A 24,895-nucleotide genomic window follows, 5' to 3' on the forward strand; every position below is an offset into this window, starting at 1 on the left:
AGAATGGGCTCCGTTAGAAACACACAGGGCACGCCGTGGCCCAGTATATTCGAATTTCGAACCGCGCCAACACCAACACGGCCCAACCGAAGTACCCTGCATAGCTACGGGCACTGTCAGCGCTGATAGTTAGCTTAGGACCGATCGATCCTCCTCTGTTGTTACACCTAGCGCTAGTCTTCAGTTCAGGTAACACGTCGCACGGCCGAGGCTCGCGGCAACAGATCATGAAACTGGAAGACGCTGCACACTATACATAGAGGATTGGTTCCAAACGCCGAGTTCAGAAGGCACTGCAAAGTCGTTCAGGCATTATTTTCAGATGGCTGTTTTGGTTTCAGCAGTATGCGAGTTCATCAACAGGAGGACCAAAACAAGCCGTTCCCTGTCATAGAACGCATGGATGCTAACGAGCAGAAACAGATAGTTGTCGAGCTTTCTGAAACTATCTGAAGTTCTGAACAGAAGAACGGCACCCAATTCCAATTCTGCTGTCCTTGTTTCTTCGCCCGAAGCAGTGATACTTTTGATTTCTGTAGTCTGTAGAGATGAGTCGCGAAGCTGCTGTCACAAGTCCTGGTCTTGTTAACTCTAGCGTGCATCCATATCTGGGCGCCGTAACCCCGCAGCTGAATTCGCAGGTCCACCTTCCGCTGACAGGTGGACCATTGTCGCGGCATGGATGCGAGTCGGCCACGCAGCCGGTGCTTGGTTCGATTCAGACGCGGGCACGGCCTACTGCTGTGTGTACTTGTATACCCAGGGGGCTCGCCGCTATGCTACGCAACTACTAGTCCCCTGCATCTACGGAGACGAGCCAATCTCGCGCGGCATGGGTTCCACGGCGGCGGCGGCGGAGGATGCGCGCGTCGCGAAACGCGCAAGGCTAGCCCCACCGGCCGGCGACGCCGACCTGATCAGCGGCCTCGACGACGACGTGCTCCTCCGCGTCCTCGGGCTGGTGGGCGACGCGAGGGACGCGGCGCGCACGGGCGCGCTCTCGCGGCGGTGGCTCGGCCTCTGGACGCGCGCCCCCGCGCTCCGCTTCTCCTCCCAGCCGGGGGGATTCTGGAGGGCGGCGCCAGCCAGCGCCGCCTCCCTGGAGCGGTACGCCGCCTCCGTCGACGCCGCCCTCGCCCGGCGCGCCCGATCCGGCTGCGCCATCGAGCGCCTGTCGATCGCGTACGCCGCGGGCTCCGAGCACTACCCGGTGGAACAGCCGTCGTTCGCCGACGCCGCGGAGTGGTGGATCCCGTGCCTCCGGGACACCGTGACGGAGCGCATCCTGGAACAGCTGATGCCGGCGTCCGTCCGCGCCGCGCGGGGGTGGATCGGGTACGCGTTCCGGCACGGGGTGAAGTCGTTTGACCTGGACCTGCAGCTCCCTCTGGTGCGGTCGAATTTTCTGTGGGAACGTGACGGCGTCGAGGAGGTGGAGCTTGACGACGAGCTCCCTAGCGCTGTCAGGCTGGAGACCATGCGTCTGGCGTTAGGCGGCGCACAGCTCCGGCTCCCCGCCGCCATGACATTCGCGTCACTGACGAATCTTTCGCTTGAAAGGATCGGGATAGCAGCCGGCGGCGCTGCCCTCCTCGGCCACCTCGTGTCGTCGGCGACCTGCCCGCGCTTGCAAAAGCTGCGCGTGAGGTGGATTTACCTTCCTGCTTTCCACGAAGAGATGGCGATCGAAGCCGACGTGCTCTCGGAGCTGTGGATGGAGGACGTTAGGATCCTGATGTCACTGAAGCTTAGAACTCCTAGGCTAAGGGTCTTGCACATATACAAGTGCTTCCACGTGGCGCTCAGGATCTCAGCTCCGAGGCTAGAAGAACTTGCAATAATATTTCAACCAGCATGCCCACCTAGGTGGCTTGAGATCGATGGTGACTTGCCATGCGTGCGAAGCCTGAAGATCTGCCTGTGGTCGCATCTCTCTCGTTTCTCTGGTTATCGCGAGGCTGATAACGATAAAAACATGTTGCTCCTCAGACAGTGTAGCTCCCTCACATGCCTTCAGGTGTTCCTTCGCGGTGCAAAGGTACGTCTCCCTGTGTCATTACTAGCATAGCTAAAACCAAACACCCTATGAATGGCTAGCTTCAGTAAAAAAACGTATGAGGAATGGCGGGCAATACAACTGCATTTAACTTTCCATTGATATTACATTTAACATCATTTGTGAGTTAAAAGTAGACAAGTTTTTTTCTTGGCGAAGTTGAAAATAAAATAGATGAGTTGCTCAGTTTTTCTTGTACTTCTATCTCAGATGACTTTAACTTGATTAATGTTTCCACTGAATTGTTAATTTTACTAACATTCTTCAAATGAAATTTAACAGTCCATCCCTCCAAATATTTGTGCTTGTATCTCCTATGTGTTTCTTTCTTAGACTTGCATTTGTTCTACAAACTGGATTTGCATAAATTTGTCATCCTATTTGCACAAATGTTCAATTATCTATAACCTCATTGCTCCTTTCCCCCCTCTAATAAGGCTTCCAAGAAGGACGTGGACATGATAAAGAGTAGGGTACCACACCTCCCTCATATCACATCTTTGGCCGTTAATGTTGCTTGTTCGTTTAAGCGGCATGGCTATGGTGCTAGCGTGGCAAGCCTCCTCACACGATTCAGCAATCTGAGACGGCTCAGCCTACATTTGCCCTTCTTCGACGAACTGGTGAGCACCTGCTTATCCTAAATGTTATATTGAAGTACTTCCTTTCCGCTGCTCTAAACCTACATGTATGTATAAATATCTGTGCTGCAGGGCAATAATCTACCTGCAGGACTAGATCTCTTGTGCCATCACCGATACCATTGGAAATCCAATGAGATTTCCATGGCTCACTTGCAGGAAGTAGAGCTCACAGGGTTGACAGGAACTGACTGTGAGGTCTGGTTCATGAAAACCATGCTGGCAAGCGCCAAAGGACTCTTTAAGGTGGCTATAAGTTTCAACCCATACTGCTGGCAACATCAGGGGAAGATGGATGCGTTTGAGCGTATGCTACTTGATGAAGGAATGTGGACTTCCCACCGTGACACACATATGCTTACATGTCTTAGGGAATCGATACCTGCATATATAACTTGTGAGATGTGAGGTGTGATGAGACTTCAAAAACCTATGTTTAAAATAAAACGCCAAGTAAGTTATGTTTGTGTATTATGTATGCACTAATGCCTTTTTCCAATTATGACCCAATGAACATGGTTACTACAATCACTACTGCTACTGTATAATGGTTTCAGATTTTTTTTTTCAAGTTCTGAAACTCATAGGCCAATTCAAACCGCATCAGGTCAGCACAGCACATCAAACCTACTAGCAAAAACAGACAGGACTTGCCGAGTCTCCTGAAGCTACCAGAAGAAAAGAAGTACGGCCTATTCTCATCTCATTGTAGCCAAAGCAGTAATACTTTTTGATTTCTGAAAAGATGAACTCTGATATTGGGTACAGTAAAAACTGACACTGGTCAGGGGCAAGGTGCAGAGCAAACACCAATATGTATCACCAAACAGAATGGTGGTAACTACAACTAAGGTTACTGTGCAAAATCGTTGCAGCACTATTTCCACATAATGCTTTCACCAATTTGTATGAGATCAAAAGAACAATTCAAACTTCTTCGGATCAGCACTAGCGCCAAACTTACTACCATAAACAGGAGTTTTTTGATGGAACAATATCAACAGTTGCAGTTCTGCATTCTCAAAATAAAAGACAAATTACAGTTCTAAAATTTGTACGGTAGATTTTCAAAAAAAAATGTACGGTATACTAGACTATTTTCAGGATTCCATTACTTTCCAAATAATAATTAAGAAAAGGAGAGTTGATAAAGTTCTGGGTAGAGTGTGATTTTCAGTTGGTGACTCCAAACCTAGTTCAGAAAACATTGGCTGTGCAAAATCGCCCAAGCATTATTTCACATAATGCTTTCACCAATTTCAATTTCTGAAACTCGTAGGCCAATTTAAACAATATCCGGTTAGCAGAGTTCATCAGACCTACGACCAAAAACAGGACCTGCTGAGATTTCAGAAGAAGTACAGCCACATCTCATTGTTTTCACATAATGCTTCTAGCAAATTCAAGTTCTGAAACTAAAACGCCAATTCAAAAAACGTTTGTCGTCAGCAAAACGCATCAACCCTACTAGTACCAAAAACAGGACATGCTGAGTTTTCTTTAGCTAATCAACTATCGGGATAAAAGAAGTACAGCCGATTCTCAACTCATTGTTTCCGAAGCATTGATGTTTTGATTGTCAAGTCTGGTTTTGTTGTCAGAAGTCTTGACTCTGCTATTCCTCTACGGGGCGTCGACGTTTGGGTACTGTAGCCCTTGGGCTGCTGAATTGGAAAAACAATGGTCCAGTTAGGAAGTAGGCACCATGTATTAGTGTTGCAACAGTTCAAAATTTGATATTCAGTAACAAGAGATAAGATCATCATGTAGGTACACAAGTGCAAAAATGTAAATCCTGAAAGCAATCTAAAGTATTGTCACATCTGAATTTTCTGAACTGATACAGTAATAGATGGATCCAGTAACAACTTCTAAATTCAGAGCATCTCTCGCATCTGTGAGAAAGACAAATACACTATAACTACAACTAACGATAAACTATTTATATTCATCTACCTCCTCCTTATCCATATCTTGTTTCATATTGCCATGCAAATGACTAGAATAAGAACCAGAAACCCAAGAAAAAAACTAGAAAAGCATAAAACTATGGCCTACTGAATATATTACAAGCAGCGACAGGTTTTTTAAACTCTCACAAAAAGTTCAAAACTAAAGAAATGCTGTGACTGCAAGCATATGAGCAATGGCACACTGTATCCTCACCTCTGGACCAGCTCTCATAAACAACAATCTCCACAGTTTGGTTATTGAGAGGCAGGTCGACGACCAGAGGGGTCAGCCGCCCGTGAGAGCCTGCCCACACGCACATAGTAATTCTAACAGCGTGCCACTCCTCCAGCAGGAATGCCAACTCGTCCCTGAGGCGGGACACTGAATGGCCCTCGAAGACTAAGAGCTTGGTGCTCTCATAGTCAATATTCCCGTATTCGTCTGCTTTCATGTACAGGATCATGCGGCGCAGCAGCATGGGATTCTGTTGCAATGGAACAGAGCACTAGTGATACAGAACCAAAACAAGCAGACAAACTGGTAACTGAATGAACAAATCTGAATATGTTTCACGGTGAGAAAGGAAAAGTGCAGACCAGACCTAGATAAACTGCTCTAGTGATCTATCAAGAAATGACCAAGATTCGACACTACGTCGAATAGCTCAAATTGTCCAAACAAACGTCATGAGAAAGAATTCAGACAACTGCTGCCTAAAGTAAACCAGGTTCCGAGGCATAAGAATGTAACAACCAAATACACAGAAATAGAACTTTTGAGCGGAATTGCTGCAATCATTGGGCATGAACGTAACATAACACGCAGCATCCAGTAACTAAAGTTTCAGTAACAGAGGGAAAACATCTGACAAGAATGCAACGGTTGCGCCCAGGAGAATCGAATCATCAGGTTTCAGTAGTTCTTGCAGATGAATTAAAAAGTTCGATAGATTCCAACAACTCTGCTCGGCCCAAATCAAAAGCGAGAAGGTGGAAGGATGGGGAACGGTGAGCTCACCGGAGTCGGCGGTGGAAGAAGTGGCGGTCCCACCCTAGCGGGGACGGCCTCGACCGCCCAAAGCCGTGACCATCTGCGGTTCTCGGGGTTGTGGAGGAATAGGGCGTCGCCCCGGTACCCGACGGCCTCCCAGAGGATGTCTTGCTGGTCTAGGTCATTGAAGTAGCAGCACTGCACGACTCCGTCGACTCCGTCTCGTGCGTAGTTGATGTACTCCGGTAAGGACGCGAGGTAGCGGCCGTAGGCGGCGCTGTGCAGGAGGACGAAGCTGTTGCCGCTGCGCTCCACCCGGTGCACCGCCCAGACCGTGCTCAGCGAGGCGCGGCGCGACCTCAGCGAGACGCCCACCCCGTCCTCGTCGGCGTACAGGTACGTCCCGTGCGCGGGGCTCCGCAGCCGCACGTGCGCACGGTCGGGGAGCAGCTCCATCGCCGGCGCTGGTCGCCTGGTGCTGCTGCTGCGGCCGGGGCGGAGGCGGACGGCGGCGAGGGAGTGGGCTCCGTTGCGAGGAGGGAGGCGGTGGATAGGGGAGAGAGCAGAGCAGAAGGTGTTCGTTGCGAGGCGGTTTCGTTTGGGCGCCGAGGAGGAGGCGGGGGCATTTCAAGCAAGGAAGGCGACGGGCTCGGGTGGAATCGCAAGAGCAGGTCGGTTACGGAACGAGCCACCTGTCCGCCGGCTGGCAGCCAGCGCTCCAGCCTCTGTCATGTGGGCCCAGCGCTCCGGGGCCCAGGTGCGGGGACGCCGGCCAGTGTTCCAGAGAATGGCCAGCGCTCAGGTGCGAGGCGGACGTCGTCGGGGAGGGCGTTGATCCCGCACCCGAGGCCGCGCCGCCGGGAATGCCTCTGGCATGGTTCCAGGCCTTCGGGTCGCAGGGCGTTCCATCGAGCAGGTAGCGCTCACGCAAACTGAATTTGTCAAATCGGTGAATGAAGGAGCCGGGAATCCATGGAGCATCAGAAGAATCGCAATCCTGCAGGAAAAGCAACAATCGGACAGCAAAATGACAGAAAACGAATCGGATCGAAGAGGAGATGGGGAGAGGAGGGAGCTACGGACCTAACCGAATGTAGTCTGCAGCCTGCTGCCTGCTTGCCGGCAAGCCTGCAACCGAGCGTCTGCCGCGGGAGCCGAGTTCCACGGTTCCGTTCCAGCAAAAGCTGTGCTGCTCATCAGATTTTCCGATTCATATTCTATACCTCCTCCTCATCAGACATCAGATGTACTACTTTTCGTGAGTGCTCCTCAATTGTTGTTTATAACAGACCAAAGATTGCTAAGAGGTCACGGTGATATGGATGCAACTATGTAAGAATAAAAATCGAATTGGTTGCCCAGATGGCTTATGCTGTGAAAAAAAAAATGAATCAGGTGCCAGAATTGTGTCCAAACCAAGTTGCTTCCTGTCAGAGTAATGCATCAAACCTACTACCAGAGTTTCTGAGATAACTGAAACTTGAACTTAAAGGCGACAGACGATTCTCGTCTTTTTATCTGAAACAACGACATTTTTTATCTCTGAAGAGATGGATTGCGAAGTTGTAATCAGCGGTCCTGGTCCTGTATGTCTCCAAGCCTCCAAGGTGCATCAACATCTGGGCGCCGCAACTCCTCGGCGGCTTGAATTCGCCACAGGCGAGGTGGTAACATATTCAGTTAGGCAGAATGTCATGGATGATGCTACTGTTGCAGCAGTTCTTATAGTCTAACATACACTTGTAAATTACCAAAAGAAAGAAAACAAGAACAGTAGTTTGTCGGGGGGAAAATAGCCACTAATATTTCAGGCATTTGGAAGTTCTAAACTGGGGATCGGATTTTTGACACAACTGAATGCTCTGAGCTTCGCGTGGTCGCAGTTTGCAAAATGTGTGTCTGCTCGTCAGTATGACCAACTGATCACCTTTCAGACTACTAGGAGATGGGACGCCAACTCACCAATTCTGGCACTGGAAGGACTGGCGGTGACACACTCGGGGTGACGGTCTCGGACATCCAGTGCACCATTGTGCTCCGGTTGTTGCGGTCGTCGACGGTGACGCCGGTGTCCGCCCTCTGCGCCGACGGCCGTCCACATGACGGCTTCCAGGTCCGGCTCGTCGTAGTTACGCTGGACGGCGCGGTTGGAGCGCGAGGTACCGGCCGTAGGCGGCGGCGCTTTGGAGGAGGATGTAGGTGTGGTCTCCGAGCCTGAGCGCAACCTGGATCAACCAGTGCCCGAGCACTGCATGGAGCATCTGATGCCGGCGTCCGTCGACGCGGCGCGACGGTGGATCCGCTACGCTTTTCAGCACGGGGTGAAGTCTCTGATCATGGACCTGCGTCTGCCGGAGCCTACAAACCTTTTCGGAATGTACTGTGACTACGACGACGAGGACCATGGCGGCAAGAACGGCAACGGTGGCAAGAAGCCAGTGGTGGTGCTCCTTGACGATGACCTCCCTAGCCCTGCAAGCCTGGAGACCATGCGCTTGGGATTAGGCCGCGCGAGACTCCGGCTCCCCGCCGCCATGAAATTCGCATCGCTCACGGATCTCTCGCTCGAGAGGATCAAGATCGTAGACGGCGGCGCTCGCCTCTTCGCCCGCCTCGTATCGCCGGCGAGCTGCCCGCTTCTGCAGAGGCTGCGCGTGGCCAGGCTCCGGTTCCCCAACTTCAGCGAAGCGTCGCGGCTCGAATTGAAGCTGAGCTGCTCTCGGAGCTGTGGGTGGAGGACGTCAACGTGGTGGCGCTGGAGCTGAGGACCCCTCGCCTCCGGGTTCTGCACGTAGACAAGCTGTACCACCGGGAGCTCGGGGTCTTGTTGTTCCAACTAAGGTGCTCGCCTAGGCGGATCGAGGTCGATGGAGACTTGCCGTGCGTGCGTGTCGTCAAGCTGTATCTGTGGTCACATTACTGTCACCGAGCCGTTCATTGCGGTGAGCAGCGCAATAACGATGGTAGCATGCTCATCCTCAAGCGTTGTAGCTCAGTCACATGCCTTGACGTGACTCTTGACGGTGCAAAGGTTAAAGGTACGCCTCCCAGCACTATATTATCTCCCCATACTCAATTTTCTTCTTTTTTTTTGAAAAAAAGGTACACTGAACCCTAAACCCGGCCCTAATCCCCATACTCAAATTGATACCCTATGAATCGTCAACTTCAAGAAACAAATGTACAAGTTTGGCATTACAGTTTTATAAAACTTATCCGCAGAGCAGTCGGTAACTTGACTTAGGAGAAGACAATAGTAGCATTGATCAAAACTAGCTTGAATGCTGCAGTGTGTTCATAAGCTCACGGCTGTTCTGTAGTTTGGAATTTGCAGTGAGGGATCTTTAAAATTGTTCATGCAAGTCATGTTTTCAGTAGATCATAGTGTTGTACTGATGACAATTTATAACTTGCTTACTGGTTTGAATATGTCGTTGCTGCAGGTAGTATTGTCTACTTGGATTTTTTGGTTCGATTTGTGTTTAAGAAAATTCATACAGAAAGTATCAGATTTATGTATTAAACATCTGTTCTGAAAAATAGTAAGTTTTGCAGATAATTTGATTCGCCATCTAGAAGTTATAGTTTTTTATCAATTAATATGCTGATCTAGTTAGTTACTGAATGACTCATATTCAGTAACTGCAGAGAAGACTCATCCTGTTACCTAATGCCTCACTGTTTTTCTTTGTTTAAGTTGTGCCAATAACCCGTTTAGAAGTTCTAGTTTTTATCACTTGTCAACTTATGTTGATCTTGTTACTGAATGAATCATATTGAGATGTTGCAACACAATCCTTGTTGCCTAGTGCCTAACTGTGCAACTGTTTTTCTTTGTTCCCTTGTGAATTCAGGCACCAGGGGTTAGTGTACCTAGATGTTGTTGCACTGTAGAGGAATACTAGAGCAAGACTTGTGACAAGAACACCATAGTTCATCTCTTCAGAAATCAAACGAATCAATGCATCGGATGCCTTCAGAAAATGTAGGAACTCTTTCTGTTTTTGGTAGTAAGTTTAATGCAATGCGCTGAGCAGAGGCGGTTTGAATTGGCCTTCTAATTTCAGAACTTACAAATTGGTCAACAGTTATGTGGAAATAATGCAAATATGATTCTGCATTGCTTGCAGCTACCACCTTAATCTCTGTTTGATGATGATAATATGAATATAAAATACTGTTTACTCTGCACCACGCTCGTAATGCATCAAAGGGTACAGTCAATGTAACCTGAACCTAGCTTTCAGTCCTAGACTGAAATCACAGCTATAACACCTTTTCTCGATGTATTGTCAGGAAATAGTGGAAAATTATGCTGAAAAAAAAGGTCTAGTATAGAGTGCACATTTTTAGAAGTGTAATAGGAGTATGTGTTTTCCTTTGAAATGAAGAAGTACGCTGTTGACATTAGGCAACCCAACAATAACCTGCTCCTTGCTTTTACAAGCACAGCTATTTTCTGTCCAAATTAGATATCAGTAAAATATTTGCTGCATCTAGATGAGCAGAAACAGTAGAATGGAAGCAATCTCAGCTCCATAGTATAGTACTTGTTACTTGTATTTGCAGTTTTTTTTTCTATAGGCGTATGATAGAAGGACTTGTGACAACAAGCTCTGCTGTTCATCTCTGCGGGATTGCACAGGCGACAAAGGTTGACAGCAGGTAAGGCACTTCCGTCTGGAGCACTGATTTGATCTGGCCGACCAGCAACCTCGTTGCCGCAGAAAGAAATGAGACTCGAGAGGGGGGCTGAATTCACGTAGCAAGAATCGCAACAGTTCGACACAAGTTCGCGAAGCAAGTTAGCAGCGGTGGGCACGAACGAGGGAGGGACTCCACCGTCCATGGCCCCACAAGCCAGTGGCACCGTGGCTCACTGGCCCCACCAGTCGGTTGCCAGCAGCCCAAGGACCGACCTGCACTCGCGAGTCCTCCACCAGAGCCCGTCGGCCGTCGCCTTGAATTGCCCCGCGTCGGCGCCGAAACGGAGCCGTCGCGCAACGAACACCTGCCCTGCCCTGCTCTGCTCGCTCCTCTCCCACCCTCCCCCTTGCAACACAGCGCCGCTCCCACGCCGCCGTCCGCCTCCGCCCCGGCAGCAGCAGCGCCGCCACCCGCCGGGCGATCGATGGAGCTCTTCCCCGACGGGACGCACGTGCGGCTGCGGAGCCGCGTCCACGGCACGTACCTCCACGCCGACGGGGACGGGGCGGGTGTCTCCACGAGCCCGCAGCGCGCGCCGCTGAGCGCGGCGTGGGGCGTGCACCGCGTCGCGCGCGACGGCGCCGCCTACGTGCTCCTCCGCAGCGCCGCCTACGGCCGGTACCTCGCCCTCCGGGCCCGGTCCGCGCCGCAGGGCCGCGGCCGCCGCCCCGTCCTGCGCACCTACGACGCCCCGGACCAGGACGACGTCCTCTGGGTGGTCGTCAGGGCGGGGGACGAGGGTGACGACGTCCTCTTGCGCCACGGCAGGGACGGCACGTCCTTCGTCGGCGTCACCGGGGACAACGACAGCCACGACACCCGGCGCACGCATTGGGTGGTCGAGGCCATCCCCCCGAGGCGGAGGCCGCCGGTCCTTCCAGCTCCAGTTCCGGTGAGCTCGCCGTCCCCCTCCTCTGAACTCCTCGCATCCATTTGGTCGGAGTAGCCGAGTAGGGTTCATGAAATCAATCGAGTGTTCGAATTTTTTAGCCAATTTGCGGAAACTACTGAAACTTGATGATTTGATTCTCCTGGGAGAAATTGTAGAATCCGTTCGTGCCAGATTTTCCTCCTTTGTTACCGAACCTGTTTATTACTGAATTCTGCCTATTATGTTGTCTGCAACGTGAATTCAGATTTGTGCATTCAGTTACCGCTCACCATTGTTGTCTGCTTGTTTTGATGTCCATCGCAACAGCTCTCCCGTCCAATGGTGCTGTGGCGGACGATCGCCTACGTGCGGGCGGACGATGACGGCAACTTCGACCCGCACCCGCTTGCCAGGAGGAGGTTCATTTTCTACGGCCGGTCCGTGTTCCAGCTGACGGGCGTCCTGTCGATCCTTCTGCGCGAGCGGTTCTTCGGCATCAAGCTGTGCTTGCGGGCAGGCTCCCAGGGGCGGCTGACCCCTCTGGTCGTCGACCTGCCTGCCAACGAGGAGGCAATGGACATCGTCGTCCTCACCGCCGGGTCACCAGGTGAGAACTCTGCAGTTTCCTTTAGTAGTCAGTCTGCGCAGCACTTGTTATCTGTTCCACTTCTCATGAAAGGTGTTCGGTTGATCATAGTGACGAGAATAGAGTAGATGACTAGCTTGAATACTGTGTACCATTGCTCATATGCAAGTAATTTGCTGCGAGAGATCGGTAAAATTGTTCCTGCAAGTGACATGCTCAATAGAACTAGTGCTGTACTGATGACAACAGAAGCTGTGACTTGCTTACTCTAGCTCTAGCTTAGGTGTTCAGAGACCTTCTGTAGCTTGGAATATGTTTTGTTTGAGATAATGAGTTTTGAATATGTGGTTGCTTCAGGTAGTATAATGTACTTGGATTTTTGGTTTCGACTTGTGTTTAAGAAAATTCATATAGAAAGTATTTACTGATTTGATAACAAATGCGATGTTGATCTTGTAAGGAATGACTTATTTTGTGCTGTTGCATTGCAACACAGTGCATGCTGCCTAGTGCCTAACTGTGCCATGTTCCCTTGTGAATTCAGCTGCTCAGGGTCAGGAGTTAGTGTACCCAGATGTTGATGCGTAGAGGAATATGAGAGCATGACTTCTGACAACAACATCACAGTTCATCTCTTCCGAAACCGAATTTATCATTGCTTCGCAGCTTCGGATACAATGAGAAGAGAACTGGCTGTACTCTGACTGCTTCAGAAAACTCATGAACTCCTGGTTCTGGTAGTAGGCTTGATGCGTTCTGCTGATCGGAAGTCCTTGAAGTCACTGTCCCTTCAGTTTGAGAACCTACACTTTTAAACAGTAACATTGTTGTACTTACCACCTTTCTGTTTGGTGATAATACCAATACATATTGATGTTTCCTCTGCACCTTTGCTCCTAAACTGAAAGTCACAGTTCTACTTCTACCAACGTTTCTCGATATATTGTCAGGAAACCAGTGGGGCATGATGCTGAAAAAGTTTGCACACTATTTTTTTCAAAATAAGATAGTGCACATTTTCTGAACGTGTAATTTGAGTTTTTTTTAGATGAAGGTGCATTGTTGATATTACGCCCTCTTTTCTTGCTTTTACAAGCACAACTACAACTGCTGTCCAAAGATATATTTGAAACATTTGCTGCATCTAGGCAAGCACAAAAAGTTGAATGGAAGCAACATCTCAGGCTCTCAGCTCTATGTAGTATACTTGTATCTGCAGTTCATTTGAGATGCATATAACAGTTCACTGCCCATCTCTCCGGTGTCGTCCCCAAGACCCAAGTAGACTGCTCTGCTCACCTTGCAGTGGAGAATGAGGACAAGGACCGGTTTGCCCTTGCCCCCAAAGAGCACAATCGAAAGCTTCATATCTGAACGTGCACTTGCAATGAGGGTCTCCTAGTTTCAGGCTTCCGGTATCCTCACAGCTGCATGAACAACGCCGCGAAGAAAACTCTGATTTGATTTGGCCGATCAACGACCTCGTTCCAGCAGAAAGAATCGAGACTCGAGAGGCTGAATTCAGTCAGGTGTACGCAGCAAGAATTGCGACCTGCATGAGCCTTTGTTCGCGTCGGACTCGAACTTGATCCCTGACAGGTAGGAGCTCGATCGTTCATGGCCCCACAGGGCAATGGCAGCAGCGATGGCTGATTGAAAGCCCGAACCTGACTGGCCCCACCTGCCGGTTGCCAGGTGGCATGTGCAGCAACCAGCCACCGACCTACGACGCGTGCGAGCCCTCCAGGCTCCAGACAGGAGACCGTCGCTTGAAATTCCCTGCCCCGCCTCGGCGCCCAAACGTAACCGTCGCAACGAACACCTGTTCTGCTCTCTCCTCGCCTCTCCCTCGCGACAGCGCCAAGAAATCAAGAAACCCGCTCCCTCGCCGCCGTCCGCTGTCGACCCTCGGAAGCAGCAGCGCCGCCACCAGCCGAGCAGCGATGGAGTTCTTTGGTGACGGGACGCACGTGCGGCTGCGGAACCGCATGCACGGCGCGTACCTCCACGCCGACGAGGACGGGGCGCGCGTCTCCCTGAGCCCGCGCCGCGCGTCCCTGAACACGGCGTGGCGGGTGCACCGGGTCCGGCGCGGCGGCGGCGGCTACGTCCTCCTCCACAGCGCCGCCTACGGCCGGTACCTCGCCCTCTCGCCCCAGCGGGTGTCGCTGGTCTACGCCGGCCACACCGCCGTCCAGGCCGCCTACGACGCCCCGGAGCAGGGCGACGTCCTCTGGGAGGCCGTCAGGGTGGCGGACGAGGCCGACGACGTCCTCATGCTCCACGTCTCCAACCGCCTCCTCCGCGCCGCCACCTGGAACCCCGTCTTGCGCTCCCCCGTCTATGTCGACATGGACAACGCCGGCACGATGATGCATCGGGTGGTCGAGCCCATCCCCCTGAGACAGGCGCCGCCAGTCCTTCCAGGCCCAACTGAGGTGAGCTCGCCGTCCCCTTTCCTTGGAACTCTCCAGCTGATTTGGGGGGACGCGGCGCATGGTTCTTGAAATCTGTCGATTCTGCGAAAGTTCTAGTCAATTTGCAAGAAGACGCGAAATAATGAGACTTGATGATCCTCCGTTGTTGCTGATGCTGTCAGTTTCTGAGTTCTGCCTGATATTCACGCAATTCTTGGTACATTTTGTGCCAAGATCACTACTGCTTTCTGTCAAAAGTCCTGGTTTCAGTTCTGTTGGCCGCAGTGGTTTTGGGTTCTTGAATCCTTGGTCCTCTGCATTTAGGGAGCAGTTCTTGATCAGAGTCATCAGACTAGCCCTTTTCGCCGCCCCATTTCGTACCAGATGACCAAAACTTGCCATCTTCTTGCAAAATGCCCCTAATAAGGTAGGATTAACAACTACGACTGCCTTATGAATTTGTCTTCCTTTAGTTAATCTGCATTAGTCCGTGGTGTTCTGAAAGCATGGGGTTCTTAGTTGAGTGCCCAGTGCAGTTCTTGATTTTCTGATCTTGCCACATCACAATCAGGATTAGTTATCTGGGTGGGTCTGAAACTCTGAACATTCTGTTCTCTTTGCGACATGTGTTTAGATTTGTCCATTCAGTTGCCAGTGCTGTCCTGAACACCAGTGTTGCATTGCAACAGCTTCCCCGTGGAGTGGTGTTGCGGCGGACGATCATCTACATGCGGGCGAACAACCAAGGGAAGTTCGACCCGCTCGACAGGAGAACGTACGGGTTCTCCGGCCGGTCCTTGTTCCACCTGACGGGCGACCTGGCGAACCAGCTGCGCGAGAATTTCCACCGGATCACGCTCTGCGTGCTGGCCGGCTCGCAGGGGCGGCTGACCCCTCTGGTCATCGACCTGCCTGCCGATGAGCAGCCCATGGAGATCGTTGTCTTTACCACCGGGTCAGAAGGTGAAAGCTTTGCAGTTGTTTCAGTAGCCATTGCGGAACCTGTTATCTGTTTGTGTTCTCATGAAAGGTGTTCAGTTGATCATACCGATGGGAATTGAGCAACAGGGTAGCTTGAATACGGCTGTTCTGTAGTTTGGAATTTACCATGAGAGATCAGTAAATCCTTTCCTGCATGTCAGATGTTCAATAGATCGTAGTGTCACACTGATGGCAATAGAAGCTCAGATGTTCAGAGAGCTCTGCAGTTCTGAATATGCAGTTTCTGCATGTAGTATTGCCTTCTTGTCTTTCGTGTCTGAGAAAATTCATAAGAAATTACTCGATTCGTATATTAATATATTATCGCATTAGTGCAGAAAAACAAGTTGCGCGAAATCTCAGTATTTTTTCTCACTTGTCACCCAATTTGTTCTTTTTTTTCCTTTTTTTTAGCTATAGCAACACCAATGCATGCTGCCTAGTGCCTAACTTGTCACTGTTTTTTCCTTGTTCCCTTGCGAATTCAGTTTTCTTTACACCTGCCAACCAATATCTTGATCCTATGCTGAATGTTTTATTTTGAACTGCTGCAACAGCTACAGCATGCTGCTAGTGCCTAACTGTATGTTTTTTCCTTGTTCCCTCGTGAATGCAGCAGCTTTGACATTGCGGCACCCAGATGTTGATGCAGCGTAGAGGAATACGAGAGCAAGACTTCTGGCAAGATTGCAAGAACATCACGGTTCACCTCTTCAGAAATGGAACGCATTGCTGCTTCTGATACAATGAGATGAGAAATGGCTGTACTTCTTGGGGTGCAATAGGTTCAGAAAACTCTGCAAGTCCTCCTATTTTTGGTAGTAAGAAACTAGGAATGATGGCATGATGCCTTCTGCTGACTGGATGGATGCTGTTTGAATTGGCCTAGATGTTTCAGAACTTGAAAATTACTGAAAGCATCATGTGCTCGAACTATTTGGACAGTAACAGTGGTTGTAGTTAGCATCTTCCATCTCTGCTGGGTGATAAATAGATGTTGCTGCTTACTCTGCACCTTGCTTCTGATACACCAAAGGCTACAGGCTTAAAGTTTGTGTGATCCCGTTTCTCAATATTGTTGTCAGGAAATGAGTGGGGCATTATGCTGTCAACAATATTGAGAAACACCGTGAATTGGGCCTCGGACGCCTGCGTGTTGGGCTTCCTAAGGCACTGGAGCGCCTGCGTGTTGCCGATAGCGACTACTAGTAGGGACTGGAGCGCTGGGCCCACATGACAGTGGCTGGAGGGCTGGCTGACAGCTGGTACACCGTCCACCGTCCACCAGGAGGCCATCGCTTTCCTTGAAAAGTTAAAATGCCCCTGCCTCATCCTCGACGCCCAAACATAACAGTCGCGCTGCTCTCACCTCACTTCAGCATCCTCACAACTCACAAGTGAACCAATAACTCAATAATGCAATAACTGAACAAGGTAGAAAGTAGAATATATTTTCCCCCAGACCTCAAAATCTGAATATCACTAGGCGTGCCATCATTTGCCATTACTGGAAGCACACTCCCAAATATGAATATCAGCATGTACCACACCTCATAATCTCCAAGCAGACTAGCAGAGGCTGGCAAAAAATAGTTGTTGTACAAGCATGATTTTCTTGCACATTCCGCTCTTCCTCGACAGCCTCAAGGAGCTCTTGGCTGCGGTAGGCAAGAAATCCAAGTCAGACCAAGCTGTAATCGTAAACTGAAGTTCAGTCGATGCATTGGTATAGTAGAATTTCTACCTCATAGGGTCCTTCATGCTGATTGCCTGCCAACACATGGGACACTAGGAACTTCTTTGGCACCTACAATGCTACAAGATCAATCAAAATGCATCAGAATTCAGAAGTACTCCCTCCGTCCTAATATACAAGGCGTAACCACTTTTTACTCAAGTCCTATAATATAAGGCGCGTCCTCTCTATACGCACGTACATCGATGCTGTAATACTAGTGTTGATAGAGAGAATTAAATATATTCCTTGATCTATAGATGTGGTTACGCCTTATATACTAGGACGGAGGGAGTAACAGTTAAGGATAATAAAGCATAATGCAATTACAATACACATGTAATACACCAATGCTGGCAACTGACAACCAAACATTTCAGAGCAGAGATCGCAATCCATCCGATTCAGATTAGTGGTGCATTTATCACTCATCCAAGATTACCAGCGAGTACATGGCAACACAATTGAAGAGCTGTGCAGTCCTAGACGCAACCACTATGACCCTAGCAACGCAGATATGAAAAGAACCTGAAGAACTGCAGGAATCTGTTACAGAGCAGCTGCTCACCACTCAAGAACGCCTTGGATGTGGACCTCGTGTTTGCAGCTGGTCACCTGCGCCAAGCACAAACAAGAAAGAGCAAGCGTGTTAAAGAGGCCGAACAACCCAAATCCAAAGACCAATTTCCTTCAGCATGGCCGCAGGGCAGCAGGAAGGAGTACCCCGGAGGGGCCCGCTGTCGGAGAAGGCCTCGAGGCAGATGCTGCAGGCGTCCTGGGCGCCGCCCTCCACGAACGCCGCCGCCGATGAGTACTCCATCCGCGCCGCCTTCGCTTCCGTCCCCTCCTCCATCTCCCTCCGATCCAAGTTGTCCGGATGAAAAACCGCTCCTGGGATGAGCTCCTCGCTCGCTCGCGTCCACGGAACTCCCCGCGCCGGCCTGCTCCTCCGCTGCCCGGCCGTTGGAACCTCCACTGTACCCTCGACTCTCATCACCCTCCCCTCCTCCTCATTCCTCCTCTACCAGAGAACCTCATCCCATCCCTCCGTTCGCTGGGCGCCACGGTTCCACTCCCGGTCGGCGCTCCGCAAGACCGCAACACCGCCCCTCCAGGGCCTAGGGGCATCCTGACCGTCGCCCGAGCGTCAAGGGAGCAAATGCCAAATAGCGGCCGCGGCTCGACGAGGACGACAAGCGACAGGCAGCTCCCGCTAGGCAAGCAGGTTGCTGCGCGCCGGTATGACGAGCGCCGAGCGCGAGGCGGCGAGCCACGCGCGCGCGTCGAACTCCGCTCCACCAGGTGTGTCCTTCGCTGAGCTTGCTCTCCTGCACTTCCACTCACTCTCGGTTCCTGCTACGGCTAGCACCTCCGACGACACCCCTTCCAGCTCTGAGTTCTGGATCGTTCCTTTCCATGCTCCGCTCTCAATTTCTGCCGCTCGGTTCCTCCGCCACCGTTTTTCCGTTCACATGGCTAGTCCCGGCATCTATGATCTATGTCGCCCCGGCGTCGTCAAAAAAACATCTTGAACTTCATCGTTGCCAGCTGCGTCTGCTCGGTTGGTCAACTCCGCCTTCTTCTCTTCGCTTCCCTCTTTTCTGCTCGGGCCTTCCTGGCGTCCCGCCGCAAGAATCTTACGCGCGGGGTAATTTGAAATTCAAAATTGCGCGCTCACTTCCTTTCCGTCCGTTGGGCCGTTTTCCCGGGGGTAGCTGCTGGGCCTACTCTCGAGAACGCGGGCTGGGCTGTGGAGGCCGTTTTACTCCAGGCAATTTTTTCTTAAATAGAATTATTCATTGTGCGTAATATAATTTTATATCATTTACGATCGAATTATTTTATCAAAATGCATAGATCCTAGAAGAACAACATAACTTATATTACCCATAGCAGTTAGGATTAAAATACTTGATCACGGGTTCGGATGACCTGACGAATCTGATCTGACTCGCCCGAAAAAAGACCCGACCGACCCGATCAATATGTGGGCTGGGCTCGGGCCAAAATCCCCCCCCCCTCCAAAAAAAAACTCGACTCAATCGGAAGTACATAAAAATAGGGTTTAATCCAATCCGATCTGACCCACCACGTGTCGGGTCAGGCTTAGACTGAAAAATCCGGTCTGATGATCGGATTGGGCCGGGTTCAGATCAAAGAAAAAATACTATATTTCTTTAACCCGATCTGACACGTCACGTGTTGGGTGATCGGGTCAGGCTCAGATCGAAAAATCCGAGGTCGGATTGGGCCGGACTCGGATTGAAGAAAAAATACTGAGTTTTTTAAACCCAATTCGAACCTGACCCGACCCATGATCAGGCGTAGAATTAAAGAGAGGAGATAGAAAAGACTTATTGGAAGATCTCTAGAGATGCCACTAACCTTAGTATTAGGCCATGTGGAGAAGGAAAAGGATTGCATTTCCCTTTTCTACACCGGATATACTTCAGTGAGATCCGGGTGTCGCTAGACGTCACCTGAGGGGACACTACCGTAAACCATCCTGAAGCGGTTAATTGGTACGGTATTGGATGAACCGGAGCCCAATAATTCAGCGCAATTGCACGGATAAATGTATACATGTATCCACTGCGGACAGCGACTCATCCCTACATATTTTATTAGTTATGAGACTACTGATGTTAAGGAGAGAGAGTTAGTGTATGCTTGCAAGAGAAGATAAATATAATGATATCATCCACGTGCATGCAAATTCTAAAATAAATATTGTATAGATATTAAACCAACCATCTAAAATAAATTTAGATTGCATCATTATATTATTATGATAAGATCTTCATAATAAGATCACAGTTGCCTATGTTTGCAAGATATTCTTTTAAAGGTAAATTTTAATATGAAATAATTAATTTCGATGACTGGGAACAAATAATCAAACAACATGCAAAATATTAAACATAGCACACAAATAATAGTGTAGCATGAACAAAAGATTAAACACCATGAATATTTGATTGTATAGGATAAACAATAAAAATTGAATATCACAAATAAATGAGTCAACATCACCGAACAAATTAGTCTAAAAATGAACAAATAATTTAATATTACGAACAAATTAGTTAGACGTTGATAAATAATTTGACATGAAGGACAAACTTCATCCACATCACAAGTAAATTAATTTTTTAGATAAACAGAATATGAACAGGTGCTGAATAAGTTAGTATATAAAGTAAATAAATTATTTCACGAACAAATTAGGCGAATAAATTAGTATAGAATATATAAAAAAGAAGAGTTTCAATTTTAAGAATAGATATCCACATGAGATTTAGAATGAAAAAGGAAGGAAACAAAAATAGAAATAAACATTATACATCAAAGGATTATAAGAAGAACAAAAAATAGAAAAATGAGAATAAAGATATGAATGGAAAAAACATATGCACATTAGTATACATTAGTATACATAGTAATCAATAAGTAGACGATGATATTGAATTATGGAAAATGAATTAGGAATGTCTACCTAAAGTTTAGAAGGAAAAAAATAACTAAATATGTATAGAGATAAAATTAGAAGGGAAAAATAGAGGAAAGTAAAATATTTTGGAAGAAAATGTAAGCAATGATTTCTTGATCCATCAACCGAAGTTCTAATCGGAATCCAGGTGACCGTTTGTTGAGTTAAAAGTCCAAAACCATTTAGAATTAGCAATTGGAGAGTAAAATAGAAAAGGATTAAAATCCTCGCTCGACACATACCATATTATTATAAAATATATAAAATATATTTATATACTAATCAATATATATATTTATATATTTTCTCGTAGCAATGCACGAGCATATTTACTAGTAAATATATGAAAATGAGAAAGAAAAATACTATGCCGTGAGAGCGCACCGCCTGCTTGTTTATGTTTCAACGCGTTGTCTTACTATAGGTGTTCCACTGGCCTCTGCATCATATCGTGCGCTGGAAGGTCTCCTATTCGGAGATGATCATATCTGGGGGCTGGAAGGGTCTCTCCCTTTCGTAGATGATCATATCTGCGCGCTGGAAGATCTCCTATTTGGAGATGATGCGGATGAGAACATGCGGCGACTTCTATATATAATAATAAGGCGTGAACAAGTTGAAGTAAAAAAGGTCCTATTCTAAGACCAAGCACGATTCCTGGCACGCGTACGTCGTAGCCTTCCAATCCAATAGTAAGCTAGTGAACAGGCCAATGTCGCGCGCCGCGAAACGAGCGAGGCTAACCGCAGGCCCGTCGCTGGAGCAGCGCATCTGGAGCGATGGTATAGGGCCTCGTTTTGGTTGGGGCCTCCAAATTTTAGTACATTAACTATTAATAAAAAGATTAATAACAATTTTGCAGGCCTGCCTAAGGCCCAAAACGGATCAGCGATCAGCAGCCCACCTGTCTACGTGTGTCTAGTCTACGTGACTTCCTTGGGTTGGGTCTTCGATGCCTTGCGCCCGACGATCGACCTTCCAGGACCCACGTCTCGCACCATCCAAATTCTCTCTACTCTCCAGCAGAACATCGCCGCCGCCTGCGCTAGACCTAACGCAACGCCGCATTGCCGCAAGCCCGCAAGAACGGAGGCCGCGACAGCAGAACTGCAGAGGGTGGACTGGCGGACGCAATCACGCAGGCTGCAATCACGCAACTCCACCGTAGTACAGTACGCAAGCACGCCTGATCCTGATCGGCTGATCGCACGCGACAGCAGATTAGTTTTCTCATTTTCTGCCCTGCTTGACGTTCCGTTAGCGTTAGCCACATGTTTTAATTTGTTGTTCCTGCTTGTAGATTGCCGTACTTGTAGATTGTCGATTCTGTAGAGCTGATCAAATATCAAATAGTCATCAACTCATCATGTCCTCTAGTTCAAGAATTAGAAAATTTGATGGATATTGTTCAGCGGAAGATAAGGTAAACATTAGTACCTATTAAGAACGTATCTTTGTATCGAAATTGTGCAATTTATAGTGATCTTTTCTTTTAAGATAGGGCCTAATTTTTTTTTTTGGCACCAGGGCCTCGCATTCTCGGAGACGGCCCTGGCTAACCCCACCCGCACCCGGTGACGACGCCGACCTGATCAGCGGCCTCGACGACGACGTGCTCCTCCGCGTCCTCGGCCTGGTGGCAGACGTGCGGGACGAGGCGCGGATGGCGGCGCTCTCGAGGCGGTGGGTCCGCCTGTGGACGCGCGCCCCCGCGCTCCGCTTCGCGTCCCGGCCGGTGCCCGGGGCCGCAGTTAGCGCCGCCGAAAGGTGCGCCGCCGTGGAGCGGTACGTCTCCTTCGTCAACGGCATCCTCGCCAGGCGTGCTACCCAATCCGACGGCGCCGCCATCGAGAGCCTGGCGATCTCGTGTAACAGGGACGCATCAACCGGTGCCGACTCTGACCACGATTTGGAGCGACGGCTGATGATGACGGCGGCCGTCGACGCGGCGCAAGGGTGGATCCGGCACGCATTTCAGCACGGGGTGAGGTCTTTGATCCTCGACATGCATCTGATGCCAGCGCGTCCAAAGCTCTGTGGAGGAGTACGTGAGGATGACGAAGAGGACCACGGCGCCGAGAAGCCGGCAGTGCTTCTTCCCGACGACCTCCGTAGCCCTGCGAGGCTGGAGACCATGCGTCTGTCGTTGGGCGGTGCAAGGCTCTGGCTCGCTGGAGCTGAGCACTCCTAGCCTCCGGGTTCTGCACATAGACAACTGCTACCTCGAGGTGCTTAGGGGCTGTTTGGAGTGCCGCCTAACCCGCCACGGCGCGCCACACTTTTTCCGCCGCAGGTGTGGCGGCCGTTTTGAGCGCCACAAGTTAGACAGGCCGTGGCGGGTTAGGTGGGACTCCGAGGCTGGAACAAGTTGCTTTGTTCTTCCGACAAGGATGCCCGCTTAGGTTGCTTCAGGTCGACGGGGACTTGCCGTGCCTGCTGAGCCTCAAGCTCTGTATGTGCTCGCATCGTGCTCGTGACTTCCATTATTGTAGCGGCGAGCAGAACGATAGCTACACACACCTCTTGAAGCACTGCAGCCTACGCACACGCCTTCAAGTCACTCTTGGCGGCCCAAAGGTACGAGTTGTTTCTTTTCTTTTCTTTTTTGGTTACTTTTGTTGTACCGTACGTGCTGGATTTGCATTTGTTATGATGTCCAACATATCTATTGCCTCGTTGCCTGTTTTTTTTTCACTCCGAAGAATAATTTGGTCAAGGAACATGTGGACTTGATAAAAGGGAAGGAAGGTACCACACCTCCCTCAGATCACATCTTTGACGGTTAAGGTTTCTGAAGCATTTGAGAGGCATGACTTCGGAGCTGGCGTGGCAAATCTCCTCACAAGATTCACCAACCTTAGACACCTCAGCCTACATTTACCCTTCTTCGTCACCCTGGTGAGCACCAACTCTAAACTTGTCCATCCTATTTACTTCCCTTTGCTTAAGATGATCCCTGTCTCCAATCTGTTGCACTAAACCTACATATATACATCTGTACTGCAGTACTATGATCTGGGTGAAGGACTATATCTGGAATGTGATCACCCAGACCATTGGGCATCCTATGGGATCTCCATGTCTCACCTGCTGGAAGTGGAGCTTACTGGATTGACAGGAATCGATTGTGAACTCTGGTTCATGAAAGCCGTGATCGCAAGCGCCGAGAGACTTCGTAAAGTGGATATAAGTTTCAACCCAAAATGCTGGCAGCATGAGTGCAAGATGGATGCATTTGAGCGTAGGCTACTTGATGAAGAAATGCGAACTTCCCGCCGTGACAAATTTATGCTTACCAGTCTTAGTAAGAGTCCGTTTGGAAGGGCTTCCGCAATGGCTCCGCCGGCAGCTCCTGTAGGAGCCCTCCCAAACACCCGCTTCATCGGAGCGCTCCTGCCGGCGGGAAGGATGGGAGAGCCAGAGCCCTTCTGTGCAGCAACCAGGCGGAGCCGGAAAACCCAGCTCCGCCTGATCCGGCTCCGGCTCCACCCTCCTATGGAGCCCTCCCTAAGGGGGCATAAGTAACTAATACATTTGGTTTCAACCAGTTTTGCTCATTCCATTTTGCGTCCCGGGCTTTGCTTTGTAATGAATTTATGCATGCGTTGGCCCATTTGGGACCAGTGCTAGCAACATGGTTAAGATACCGGAGACAAGGTATGGGGTTCCAAGACTGGTGGGCAACAGCGACGCTTGGGAGAAATTGCAGCGCTGCTCACGTAGACTTCTTGGAACTGACACAGTGGTTGCAGTTACCCAGTTACCATTTTCATTTCTATTGGTTGGTAAATAGATGTTGCTGTTTACCCTCCACCTGGCATCAAGAGTTTTCTGAACTTAGTTTTTCCATATGATTTGTATGATGTTTCTTTTTTAGAAATGAGTGGAAGATTATGCTGAAAACAAGGTCCAGTAGACTTTTAAAGTGTAATATATCTTTTCTTTTGAGATTAAGGACACTGTTGAACCTGTTCCTTGCTCGTAAAAGCACAGGTAATATATGGCCCGTGGTGTCCCTCCTACGCTCACACTTGCACGTGCAGTGGAGAAGATGGCTTAGGAGTCGTCAGCTCCAGCGACATCATGCTCTGCAATTTTGTAAGAACGATAAAAAAAAAACTTTCAAACTTTTTTAGATTAGCAACCACTATTGGACAATCTTGCCAATTGCGCTGCGGCTTGGGAAGGGCATGCTACCCTTGTCCCACATGCCAGTGGTTAAAAGCTGCAGCGCTGACTGACTGGCCCTACCTGCCGTTTGCCAGCTGGCATGAGCAGCTTCCTGAAGTGTTTGAACAGGCCTTTCAGTTTCAGAACTTAAGATTTTTTTTTTCTTTTTGAAAAGATTCAGAGCTTAATAATTGCTGAAAGCTTTACGTGGAAGTAATACTTGAACAATTTTACAAATTATGATTGGTTGTAGTTGTAGATAGCACCTTAATCTCTGTTTGGTGACAAGAAGAATAGA

General features: G+C 49.4%; 4 protein-coding genes across 6 annotated transcripts; 3 read left to right on the plus strand and 1 right to left on the minus strand.

The window, feature by feature from the left end:
* The first annotated feature begins 734 nt into the window (after nt 1-734).
* Nucleotides 735-3,162, plus strand: LOC112890041. 3 transcript variants are annotated; one of them, XM_025956867.1, is made up of 3 exons: nt 735-2,038; nt 2,494-2,679; nt 2,857-3,162. In XM_025956867.1, exons 1-3 carry the CDS (start codon nt 833-835, stop codon nt 3,103-3,105), a joined length of 1,641 nt encoding a protein of 546 aa, XP_025812652.1. In that variant the 5' UTR covers nt 735-832; the 3' UTR covers nt 3,106-3,162. The 3 variants fall into 3 exon arrangements, with proteins under 3 accessions (XP_025812652.1, XP_025812651.1, XP_025812653.1); XM_025956866.1 differs by having other exon boundaries at nt 736-2,038; nt 2,770-3,162; XM_025956868.1 differs by having other exon boundaries at nt 737-2,038; nt 2,789-2,925.
* A 982-nt stretch (nt 3,163-4,144) lies between these two features.
* On the minus strand, nt 4,145-6,096 carry LOC112890624. The gene is made up of 3 exons (XM_025957479.1): nt 5,668-6,096; nt 4,864-5,134; nt 4,145-4,361 (listed from the first exon to the last, which is right to left on the minus strand). Exons 1-3 carry the CDS (start codon nt 6,094-6,096, stop codon nt 4,321-4,323), a joined length of 741 nt encoding a protein of 246 aa, XP_025813264.1. The 3' UTR covers nt 4,145-4,320.
* Nucleotides 6,097-10,771: 4,675 nt separating this feature from the next.
* On the plus strand, nt 10,772-12,392 carry LOC112890625. The gene is made up of 3 exons (XM_025957480.1): nt 10,772-11,239; nt 11,546-11,825; nt 12,349-12,392. Exons 1-3 carry the CDS (start codon nt 10,772-10,774, stop codon nt 12,390-12,392), a joined length of 792 nt encoding a protein of 263 aa, XP_025813265.1.
* Nucleotides 12,393-13,747: 1,355 nt separating this feature from the next.
* Nucleotides 13,748-15,282, plus strand: LOC112890626. Its single transcript, XM_025957481.1, has 3 exons — nt 13,748-14,242; nt 14,546-14,598; nt 14,856-15,282. The coding sequence occupies exons 1-3, from the start codon at nt 13,748-13,750 to the stop codon at nt 15,280-15,282; spliced, it is 975 nt and encodes a 324-aa protein (XP_025813266.1).
* The last annotated feature ends 9,613 nt before the right edge of the window (nt 15,283-24,895 follow it).

The sequence above is a fragment of the Panicum hallii genome, chromosome 4 (genome assembly GCF_002211085.1).
Source record: "Panicum hallii strain FIL2 chromosome 4, PHallii_v3.1, whole genome shotgun sequence".
Lineage (NCBI taxonomy): Eukaryota > Viridiplantae > Streptophyta > Magnoliopsida > Poales > Poaceae > Panicum > Panicum hallii.